This window comes from Stegostoma tigrinum, chromosome 1, assembly GCF_030684315.1.
Source record: "Stegostoma tigrinum isolate sSteTig4 chromosome 1, sSteTig4.hap1, whole genome shotgun sequence".
NCBI classification, from domain to species: Eukaryota; Metazoa; Chordata; class Chondrichthyes; order Orectolobiformes; family Stegostomatidae; genus Stegostoma; species Stegostoma tigrinum.
The window spans coordinates 168,213,799-168,226,467 of NC_081354.1; the positions used below are offsets into that span (position 1 = coordinate 168,213,799).

The following is a 12,669-nucleotide window of genomic DNA, read 5'->3' on the forward strand; positions in this document are numbered from 1 at the left end:
CATTGAAAGCATACAATTCGGGTGCATAACAGCCTGGTAGAGTAACTGCTCTGCCCAGGTGCATAAGAAACTACTGCCCAGCCATCACAGAAGCCAACCTTCCATCCAAGGGTTCTACTTACATGGCTCGCTGCTGCAGAATGGCAGCCAACTTCGCCACGTAATGACCTCCTACAACCTCTTCTGTCAGGTAGATGACACAGAAACCTGAACACTTGCATGAGCAGGTTCAGGAACAGCTTCTTTCTGGCCGTTATCAGACTGCTGTTCGGATTCAATGTAACCTGCAACGTAACCTGTAGGCTTTTTGAAGTCTTTTTGATCTGTACATCCTTTACATGCTATGATCTGCCTGTGCCACTCGTAAACAAAGCTTTTCACTGCATTTTGGTATACAAGACAATAAAATCAAAATCAAATCAATGAGAGAAAGCCCAAGGTGCATGGTGGAGGGGGTAGGCAGAACAGCATTGGTGGGCATGGCAAGCTATGGGAATGGACATTTATTGGCAGTGACCTCCAACAATGACCCACAGGGAGGTCATACAGCAGCAGAGTAGACATCATTGAAGTGTAACATCAGGGCTAGGGGAAAGGTGACGTTAATGTGGTGGATCACCGCAGGGGGATAGATGGAAATGGCCTGTCAGGAGACGGCAAAGGGGACACCGGACAGAATCAGTGTCAGACTGATGGTAAAAGCACTGGGTCCATGCGTGGTGCCATTACAGCAAGTACATGAAGCAGGCTTTTGTAAACTGGAGTGAGATTTAATCTATAATAATTTCATTGTCTATTTGCTATGCAGATTGAATGCGTCTTTGTTTCAAATGCTGGTCAAAGGCGAACTGCATTGCTCCATTGTGCTTGCAAATCGAAATTTAACATTTCAGTGATTTAGAGGCTTGTGGCAATGACTTAAAACATTGGCCAAAAGCATCCCATCACCCTTGAGACTTGCAATGATGCTGTGAGAGGAGTGGAACATCACTTTATCATTTGTATGTCAATGTCTTGATAAGCTCTACTGAAATCAATGATAAGTTTCACAGTTGACGTGGGTTTGGGATGGAAGGGGCTTACCAGTACGCACTTCTATTTTGATGCAATGCATTGGTCACTCAGCTGGCATAGCACCTCCATCGACTTGGTGCCCATGCCACAACAGAGCCATGGAGGAGCTGACTATAGAGCTGCTGAAGATGTAGTTTTTGGTGGGGTGAGCAGCTGGTGTTGGTAGCAGAGGTGCTGCAGTGCACAGTGTGCTACATCATCCTGGTGTAGTGTGCTCTGCACAACTGGAGCAGGCAAAGTGGCAACCTGATAGATACTGAGGGGGGGGAAAACGGCAGCAGTCTTCCAAGGAGGATGAAAAGGACCAGGAAATTACGCAGAAAATACCTGCCACTGTCCTATGACAGAATTCAGCTGCTTCAGGTGCTACAAGCCAGTCAGGACCTGATTGAGAATATGAAGCAGATAATGCATTTAATTCTCTAATTAATTAATGTAAAGATGGCTCTGCAACAAGACTTGCGCCATGACAACAGCTTCATGAAAAGCCACGTCTTTTGAAAAAAAGGTTCACACTTAATGGCCAGTGAAATTTAATTCATTATTCCTGGGCACAGGACTGAGATTCATACTTCTCCACAAAGGAAGACAGTAAATGCTGTCAACTAGTAGTATCACGTGTAAACATCCTTGAGTTTGCTCCGACTGGATTCCAACATCTAATTGCAACTTGTGTGAGACTTTAGTAAAATTTCGTCTTCCTCTTTATGAAAATTTGGCTGCTCTTTTGTACTGCAATTAGAAGCAGGTCAAAGCAATTTGAAGTTGTAGGGGCTGGTTCATCACTTGCTGCTGTGGAGAGGCTTGTAGTACAGACACTTGTCTCCTTATTTGTCTCTTTCAATTCTGTATTTTAAAAAATATGCAAAATATACACACATTAAAATATTCTATTGATGTCCACTTTTAACAATAGTTCTTAGTCAGATGTGAAATCAGAAAAGAGCGTTCATCTGAGAGGCTGCTTCAGGTCAAAAAGGCCAGTGCCACCACGGACTACTTTCCCCACCACCAGGCAGGCCGATGGAGACTTCAATTCATCATGAGAACCTAAAGAATAATAAATCAGAATTAAGGATTAATACTGAGAAAACAAGTGATACAATATAATAGATTTTTCCCAAAAGAACTTGGCACATGATAGGGAAATACAGGATTGGAGCAGGCCATTCAGCCTCTCAAGCTGCCATTAGAGATCATGGGCAACCTACAACTCCTACCCCACCCGCCCCACCATACCCATATCATCATTAGTATCCAGAAAGCTATCAATCCCACCCCTGAATTTATTCAATGACTGAGCTTCCACACCTTTCTGAGGTGGAGAATTCCAAAGAGTCACAACCTTATGAGTGAAGAAATTCCTTCTCATCTCAGTTCTAAATAGTTTACCACTTATTCTGAGGTTGCATTCTCTGTTTTAGGTCCCATTTGGGCAAAGATCCTTTCTACAGCTACCCTGTCATAGAGTCATAGGGACAACATGGAAACTTGTCCAAACCGCCCAGATATCCAAAATTAATCAAGTCCCATTTGCCAGCCCTCTCAGATCTCCCTATTCCAGATGCCTTTTAAACACTGTAATGTTATCAGCCTCCACCACTTCCTCAGGCAGCCTAATCCAGTCACACACCAACCTCTGCATGAAAAGGTTGCCCCTCAAGGCCCTTTTAAATCTACTGTCTAATCCTTGTAAGAATTTTCTAAGTTTAAATGAGATCACCTCTTATCCTTCTGAAGTCTAGAGTATACAGTCCCAGTCTCGTCAATCTCTCCTCATTGGACAGCCTCACCATCCCTGGAATCAGGCTGGCAAACCTCTGCTGCACTCCATCAATGGCATGTGTATCTTTCCTGGCATTAGGGGATCAAAATTGCACATGACATTTCCATATGCAGTCCATCCAAGGTTCAATACAACTAAAGCCGGAAGCTCTATTCCGGAGTTCAAATCTTCTCATGATAAAGGCGAATTTAAAATTTGCCTTCCTAATTGCTTGCACCAGCATGTCAGCTATCAGTGGCTCATTAACATGGACAGGTCCTGGTGCCTTTGGAGATCCACATTTTACAATTGCTCACAGTCAAGAAATACCATGCACCACAGCTCATTCTATGAAAATGGACAGAGGGGGAGCTGGAGGGGGTGAGGGAGACCTGAAGTTCAGATATGCAGTCTGTAATTAAAAATGATTAGAATCAGAAAAGCTGTGATCCAAGGGAGCTATGCTAAATCAAAAGATGCCTCCATTTAACAGGCAACCTTTAGATGGTCAGAAGAGATTTTCAGGGTTAACCTCACCAGATGTAAAAGGGGTCCAAAAAAGTTTGAGTCCATACAGAAATTATACAATTAACATTGAGTCTAATAAGAATTTTTCAGAACTGGAAGAGGTGGAAAATGGTTTTTATGCTGCTGATAGACGAGGGGGGTGGGGGGGGGGGGGGGGGGGGGGGGAAGAGTCAAACAGATGGTGCCCAGAGAAAAAGACAAAGTGAGTGCTAACAGCAGTAAAGTACTGATGGAAATGTAAGTTGGTTTAATGATAGCTATGGCAAAAAGAAAATGGGTCTGCTCTGCAGAGATCAAAACCAATAATATCACAGCCAGGGAGGTATGGGGGAATGGAGTGACAAATTGTAATCAATACAGAGAACAGAGGTTGTGCTCTGCAGAATTTAAACAGTGCACCGAGTCCTACTGGCTCTGAAGAATCTAATCAGAAAATAATGAGGTGTTGGAACACCGTAGCAGGCCCAGGATGAAAATGTCAGCATGGGAGCAAGATTGTTTACTGAAATAGTAAGCCACCACAAGATCGTGGTCATCTTTATAGGCAGAGCAGAGATGTTCTTCAAACTAGCCACGCAATCTGAATTTGGTCTTAAAAACATTTCCGGTCTTTAATTTTAGATTTCCATGGAACCAAGATCAAATGGTAACTTTCCAACATTTAATATGTTTATAACATGGGAGCTTTGGTGGTATAAATCTAATGGGTGCAGGAGAGCAATCTAAAATGAAGGGTCTAGGCCCCAAACGTCAGTCTTCCTGCTTCTAAGCTGCCACTTGACCTGCTGTGTTCATCCAGCTCCACACCTTGTTATCTCGGATTCTCCAGCATCTGCAGTTCCTATTATCGCTAAAATTAAAACACTTGATTTTGAGCATAAGCAATGATGGCTATCGTATTTTTTTACCTCTAACCTAACTTACTATTTAATGTCTATTATAGTGAAATTGTACAAGTTAATTGATTCCTAAGACGAGTGTAAATAGGCCATTCAGCTTATCAAATATGATCTGCCGTTGAATGAGATTACAGCCGATCTGATAATCCTCAGCTGCAATTTCCTGCCTTTTCACTATAACCGCAAATTCCCTCACTGATTAAAATCTATCTTGGCCTTGAATATATTTAATGACCCAGCCTTGATAGCCTTCTGCTGTAAAGAATTTCATAGATTCACTACCCTCAGAAAAGTAATTCCTCCTCATCTCTGTCTTAAATGTATGACCCCCTTGTCCTGAGATTATAGCCTCTGGTTCTAGACTCTTGCAGAAGGGAAAGTAACCCCTGCTACCTAGGTGTAGAGCTGGATGAATACAGCAGGCTAGGCAGCATCAGGGGAGCAGGAAAGCTGATGTTTTGAGTCTGAGAAGGTTCCAGCTGTGTTCCTCCAGCTCTACACGGTGTTATCTCAGACTCCAGTATAAGCAGTTCCTACTGTCTCTGCTACCAAGTCCCCGAAGAGCCTTTTATGTATCAATAAGGTTGCCTCTCATTCTTCTAAATGTCAGAAAGTACAGGCTCGACTTTATCAACCTCTCCTCATAGAACAGTCCCTTCATGCCTGGGATCAGTCCAGTGAACTTCTTTCCCAATTACAAACATTAAGCTAACTGGCCTATTAGTTATCCTTTTTTTTTGGCCTTCTTCATTTTTCAAACAAAGGTGCTATAATGGCAATTTTTCATTCCTTGGGGACTTCTCCAGAATCTAAGGATTCTTGGACAATTATTCCCAGTGCATGCACTACCCTGTAGCAGCTACTTTTAAGATCATAGGATGCATCCCATCAGGTCCAGGGGACTGATTGGTATTTAGTTCCATTAGTTTCCTGAGCATTTTTACCACTTCTTATACTTATCTCCTCTTCTCCTTTTGCCCCTGATTATTCAGTAGTCCACAGGAAGCAAAGTTCATAAACCTTACCAATCTCATAACATTAACAAATCACAACAGTACTATAAATGCACTGAGACTTACAAGCCTTTGAGGATACTCATAAAAAAGAGCTGATTTCTTCACTGTTGATGCTGTTCCATTTTATTCCATTCCCAGACATGTGATTTGAAAATGCACTGCGTCAGGTCTTAACACCAGTTAATTTCAAGTTTATGTTTCAGATACTTATTTATATCCAGTTTACACACTTACAGTCAGACATTTTAAGCAAGTAGGTGCTAGCTGGGTAAATCTTCATCAGTCATGGCATTCATATAACTACGTTTAGTTCTTCAGGTACATTCAGTGAGGAAAATACAACAATCCAGTATCGAAACAAGTATTGAGCAGTTAAGGTAACTTGCCTTGTTTCCTTCCAAACCTCTGTCACTTCTTGGTAACTCAGACCTCTCTGATCGCCACATGGCCCTTCATGTCCTCCTTGTCAAGCTATGCCATTCTACTCATCCACCACAGCCTTTATAGTTTCCATGTTAACATATCCCACTTTAACCAGTCCTGTATGGCTCTTTGTAAACACTATAAAAATGTAGTACCAACTCATGTCAACTCAGTCTGTCCTGTCCCCTTCACCTACCTAGCCAACTCACCTACAATCCAACAAAGAATGCTCCCATGTGAAGATGAGATAAAACAAGATTCTATTAAATAAATTTCAAAGTGTGCATTTCAGACCTCTATATTGAAAACATTTTAGTAAAAACATTCAACTAAATAAAGCCTCATAACAAATATGTCAATCAAGTACAAAATACTTTATAACAACAAACACTGGAATTCATAATTCCATATTAAAGAATCCATAACGACTTGAAATTATCAAACCGACTGCGACAATGGAAGATATGAAATTAGTCATGCAACAACCGTCAGAGTGAAATAACAAGCAATATTCTAAAAATGGCAGATAAAAGTTTTCAAAAATTTGAAATGCGAGGATTTTAAATCCTTTGATAATTTGGACAGGTCAAAAGAGCCTGATGATAATGGGTTACTGGTCCTTTACAAACATTCACATCCTACTTTTCACCATCTCAAAGCATAGCTGACCTCCTCTAGAGGTGTCTTGGAACACAATCCAAAGAGGTGCCCCAGGAATCTAACCAGCGGGACTAAGTTCATGACTACTCTTACCCGGTCTAACCTGTACACTTTGGGTATGAAGGTTATCAAAATCCCACGAACAGTGCAGGCAGCATGTGACATCTACAACTGATCACCTTTGCAAAGCAGATGCCTTGTTGCTACAAAAACAGGAAGGTCCATGTTCAGAGGCAGGACTTATGGTTTGACCAGTGCCAGCATTTTCACCATAATGGAAAGCCTCTCTGGCAGAGTAAAATCTGGGCCCAAATACCACATAAAGAAATAAGTGCAGGAGTAGGACCCACAGCCCCCAGGCCTATCCCACTTTTCAATAAGATCATAGCTGATCCAAATGTGGCTTTAAATCCACTTTCCTACTGATCCCCTGTAGTCCTACACTTGTGTAGATGAAAACCTGCCTAACTGGGACCTTGAATTTATTTAATAGTCAGCTCTCTGCTGCTTTCTGGGATAGAGAATTGCAAAGATTAATTACCCATCAAAAGAAAAATATCCTCATCACGTTCTCAAATGGGAGACTTCTTATTCTGAAACTATGACCTTCGCTCCAAACGGGGAAAAGTTCCCTTGAGCATTTACCCTCTCTGCTCTACTGAAAACCCTCCTTATATCAAAAAGTTCACCTTTTACTCTTCTAAATTCCAATGAGTATAGGCCCTACATTTCCTACGAGACAACCATGCATTACTTGGCTGCAAAGACCTTAGTACCAATTTTGCTAACAACATTCCTCCGAGGCATGCTTTGACTGAAAGCTATAACAAAGAAAACCACCAATATGTTATATTTAACAAAAAAGGAAAGTGGGTTAAATCAAGATAATGATAGTTTCGGCTCTCCCACCTCCTGCTCTACTCAGTGCCCCCCACTCTCCCGTCCACTGCTTCTCTCAGCGCCCCGATATAAGATACTGAGATGACTTGGCTGGGTCGATGTTAAAAGTAGGAAGATTTGAAAATAGTCCTGAGAGTATCTGTTATTTCCTCCCTGACTTCCTTGAATGTCCGAGGGAACCATGTGACCCTGGCAACTTAGCCACTTTCAAGGATTCAAAACTCCTCTAACACTTTCTCTCTTGTTATGATTATTTTGTCCAATATTTCACAACGCTCCTATCGGTTTACTATATCCTTTCCCTCTGCAAATATGGAGGCAAAAGTTTCATTTAAAATTCTTCTCATACCCTCTGCATCTTAACACAAGTTGGTTCAAACATTATTTGTAACTTGTCAGCCCAAACGTGGATATTGTCCAAAACTTACTTTCCAATCCACACGAATGTAGTAACTACTATATCCCAATATTTTAAAAAGGGTGGAGAAAAGAAAAACAGGAAGTTATCGATTGGTTAGCCTGTGATTGGTAGTGAGGAAAATACTATTATAAATGATAATTCTTACAAAATTATTGTTTTGTATACTTTGATACTTTTTGATAATTATTATAAAAGACAAAAGACAAATGCCGTTAAAAAAGATTAAACAACAGAGCACTTGGAAATAGTGATTGGATTAGACATCATCTTTCTGCACAAGGGAAATCATGCTTGACAAGTCTACTGAAATATTTCGAAGATGTAAATAGCAGAGGTGATAAGGGAACCCAGCTGATGTGCTTTACTTGGGCTTTTGATGAGGTCATACATAAGAGATCAGCATATAAAAATAAATTGCATGGGATTTGGGGTAGGGTGCTGACTTGGACAGAGATTTGTCTAGTAGACAGGAAACAAAATCGAAATAAATGAGTCTTTTTTTTAGGGTGGCAGACAGTGACAGGTGGGATATCGCAGGGATCTGCGCTTGAACCACACCTGTTCACAACATATACTAATGATTTATATGAGGGAATTAAAAGTAATATTTCCAAGCTAATGGAGCGGCACAGTTAATGGGTGGGAAGATGGACTCTGAAGAGGATGTAGAAATGCTTCAATGTGATTTGGACAAGTTGAGTGAGGTGACAATTGCACAGCAAATTAAGAATGATGTGGATAAATGTGAGATGATCCACTTTGGTAGCAAAGAAAGGAAGTCAGATTATTATCTGAATATTATCTGAATGGTGATAGATCGGGAAAGGGGAGGTACAATTTGGCCTCAGCCTCCTTGTACACCAGTTGCTGAAAGTAAGCATTCAGGTGCAGCATACCATGATTCAACAATTAGTATATTGGCCTTTCATAGAGTCAGCCAGCTTGGTTGATCCTATGGAGCTACTTCTGGCGATTGACATCGGCGATGCTCCATTTTCAGTCCATTCTGCGCCCTTGTCACCCTCAATGTATCGTCCAAATGGTATGGAATTCAAAATGTTACTCTACTCATGTGAAGGATACTTGCTCAAGTTAAAATGGAAATAAAACAAAAAGTATAAACTTGTCTCGTATGTTAACAAAATCTTTCTTACCGAGCATAGCTGCATGTTTTAAGAACTTATAGCTGGTTTCAAAGGTCATCTGCTGAAGGGGCGAACAGCTTGATTGCATGCCAATTCGATTAAATGGCTTGTATGAACCATCAAAACACATGTAATCTGCCACAAGAGAAAGATGGCGAGGATCCACTTCAATGCCTACGTAAACAACAGCAAGAGAGAAAGAGAGAGGAAAAGAGAGGACAAGAAAATATGTCTCAGCTCATTAAAAATACTGAATACAATCAATGACACCAAGCATCCAGTTCACCATCAGGACAGCATCGCAATAATGGATCATCACTGGACAGCAGAAGTGTTTCGGCCTCATGACTAAGAACAGTATTCCTGAATTCTAAGTAACACCCTGTCAAATTAACAGCATTTTGTGGCAAAAGCTGATTTTGAAGAAGTTTGTCTATTGTGTATTAGTACAGATGACTTCAGACCCCGAGCAATGAGGTTTCATAAATACACTCTGGGATGGGCAATAAATGCTGGCCTCGGCAGCAACACCCTCAGCCTGAGAGTGAAGTTTTTAAAAAATCATTGACAAATTCCTAAACCTCGCTCCTAAACAGGGCTCGAGGTGGTATAAATAACTGTACTCATTTATACCAGTGCCTATTACAATTGACTGCAGAGGGGTTGGCCGCTGCAATGGAAGCTTCCCATCTCCAAATGATGGAATCATTGGCAGAGGGCATTTTCATGTTTGATCAGGGAATGTACTTATGCATCATATGATGGAGATACCTCTGGTGGGGAGGAGGTTAGGAGTCCTCTCACACTTGAGGTTCACCCATCAAGGGCCCAAATTCATTCTAATTAATTGACTTACACCCACAAAGCTATTATAATTTCAAGAGAGGAGGAGGTGATGGTTCAGGGGAAACCCTCTCAGGGCAATGTAGCAAAAACCAGAAGTATGTTCAGCAGTGTCTCTTTCGGTTTGAGCTCATTCCAACATAAATGTTTGGCAGAGGTCATTTGGAACTGAGTAACCACAGAAGTGTACAAAAATTACAGCACAAAGAGAACACTCAGCTCATCATGTCTGTAATGGCTAAGAAAGCTTGCAGCCCATTCTAATCCCATTTACCAGGAGTTGGTTTGTAGCATTGCTCATTACAGCATCTCAAGTGTCAACCCATGATCCTTTTAAATGAGTTAATGGTTTCAGGTTCAATTACTAACCTAGGCAGCAAGTTCCAGACACCCAAAAACAATAGTTACAATCGTTTGATCAGACCTTATCATTAGAGAGACACACTACTGGAGGTGGTTTAACTTAATGGTCACTACATCTCAGGTGAGGGGAGGGATTGAGAAGGGAAGGCAGCTGGTGTGAGAATCCAACCCAGGCAGTTGACTCAGCAACTGAGTCAACTGACACCCTGACACACTGAACACTATCTGCATCGTCCCCATTTTAATCCCCAGTCATCTTTAATGTGTGCTTCCTGGTAACTGGATTTTCTGCCACAGGAAACATGTTTTCTTGTCGAATCAAACAAGCTGTCATTATTTTGTATGATTAATCTTGATTAAGCTAGCCGTCAGCCTCCTCTGCTCTGGGAAAACAACCACAGATTATCAAATCTTTCATCAAACCTTCAATTTTCATACCTTGGGAACATTCTTAAAAATTCTCCTTGGGCAACTATGTAATGTAACATCCTGGAATACGGTGACCAGAACTGCACATAAAACTCCAGCTGTGGCCTAACCCTCCATGGGAAACTTAGCAATTGGATACTTTGGCAAGCTAAGCCCATAACCCATATACCAGCTCACTATTGGTAGTATATCCACAGAAGCTTCAAAAGGAGTCTGTTTGATTGGCATCAGTTCAAGAGCGACTCCATTACTAGGGTCATGATTTCAAGGTGAGAGGGGAAAAGTTTAAGGGAGAGATGCATGGAAAGTTCTTTACACAGAGGGTGGTGGGTGCCTGGAACGCACTACCAGTGAAGGCTGTAGAGGCGAGCACAGTAGCATCATTTAAGATGGATCAAGACAGATACATGAATGGGCAGGGAGCAGAAGGATACAGATCCTTGGAAAATAGGCAACAGGTTTAGATAGAGGACCTGGATAGCACAGGCTTGGAGGGCCAAAGGGCCTGTTCCTATGCTGTAATTTTCTTTGTTCTTTCGTTCAAATCCACAAATCTCACTCCCTTCCCCAACAACACACAGTAGCAGTGAGTACCATCTACAAGATACATTGCTAAAATTTACCAAGGCCCAGCCAGCAATACCCAAATCACATGAATATATTAAACAGAAATCCTGCCCAACATCTACGGCAATGTGTTTTAAAGGTTCAATGCATTTAAATAACAATGTCACCCTGGCAGCTGTTTTTGAAATAGACCTTTTACTTAAAATTGTGTTAGGAAAACAGTTATTTCCCATTCAAGTTATTAAAAAGTCAATTTGTAAATTATCTGGAGTCAAAACATAAAACTTGATTATCAACTTGAGATGTAATGTGTTATATAATTCACTGTTAAATATCACATGTTCTGGGATAACACATCAATGCAAAACCGAGTAGGCAGTATCCAATATCCCTTAGTCTTTCAAAGGAAACATTAAACTATGGTTTATCTGGTCTTTCAGGCAGTGGGAAAGGATCCCACTTCAAAGAATAAGGGGTTATTGCTTGTCAACATTTATTAATCAACTAACTTCACTAAAGCAGACTGAGTAATTATCAAATTGATGTTTATGGAAGCTTTCTGTATGCCGATTGGCTGTTGTGTTTTCCACACCACAATAGAAACTACACTTGAAAAATACTTCATTTACTGCAAAATGCTTTGGGAGAACCCAAGGGTGTGAGAGGTACTATATAAGTCCAAAATTTTCCTCTCTCATAGGCAGGATAGTTGCTTGATCATTACTCATCAATTTGACTCCTGCTTCTTAGTGTATTCTAAAGGCACAGTATCAGGAGATGGTAATTACAGAACTACACCTGTTGTACTCAACAGGTAAGACTATCTTCCAGTAACAATTTTTTTTATCCATTAACTGGATGAGGGCATTGCTGGTCAGGCACTTATTGCCCATCCCTAATTGCGCTGCGCCCCCCCCCCCACCCCAAGGGCAGTTCAGAGTCAAGCACATTGCTGTGGGTCTGAAGTTACATGTAGACCAGACAGTTAAGGATGGAAGTTTCCCTCCCTAAAGGATAATAGTAAACCAGATTTTTTTTCCCCTGACAATCGAAAATGGATTCATGGTCATAATTAGATTCTTAATTGCAGACATTTTATTGAATTCAAATTCCACCATCTGCCATGGCGGGATTTGATCCCAGGTCCCCAGAACATTATCTGGGTCTCTGGATTACAGTCCAGCAATAATAATACCAGCCCATCATCTCCTGTACAATTATGCCAGATGATAATTCTGATGTATTTATTTCTCTCGAAGTAACTGACAGCGATTGTGTCTGAAATATATAAGCCACTGTAGAAATCCACCCAAGAGACTCAGCTTGTTTCCAGTAAATTCTCAAAGGGAAACTACTACACCTTGGAGCGTGCATGGGATAACTGCCAGGAAAAATTCATTAACAATAGATGCTACATCAAAATAACATTCTATTGTTGGCATCTTTCAAATGATAATATGATTTAAAGAATGAGACACAGGAAGCATTATTTCCTTGGTCGAGGAATCCAGACTAAAGAGGTACAATATCCACTTTCAGCCAGAACATTTAGAAGTAGAAATCAGATATACCATTTTGTGCAGAGGGTAACGGAAATGTGAAACAGCCTCCCTTTTCTCAAGGCAGAGATCGATAT

The 12,669-nt window shown here is 41.0% G+C and overlaps 1 protein-coding gene across 2 annotated transcripts in view; it reads right to left on the reverse strand.

Annotated features, from left to right (window-relative positions):
- Positions 1–1,601: 1,601 nt before the first annotated feature.
- The window catches only part of polr1a (RNA polymerase I subunit A), a 132,284-nt gene continuing 121,216 nt past the window's right edge, over positions 1,602–12,669 (reverse strand). For both annotated transcript variants that reach the window (XM_059650164.1, XM_059650156.1), the window contains exons 33-34: positions 8,841–9,005; positions 1,602–2,124 (exon numbers count right to left, since the gene is read on the reverse strand). In XM_059650164.1, coding sequence (XP_059506147.1) covers positions 2,024–2,124; positions 8,841–9,005 — 266 coding nt within the window. In that variant the 3' untranslated portion in view covers positions 1,602–2,023. The remainder of the gene's footprint in view (positions 2,125–8,840; positions 9,006–12,669) is intronic.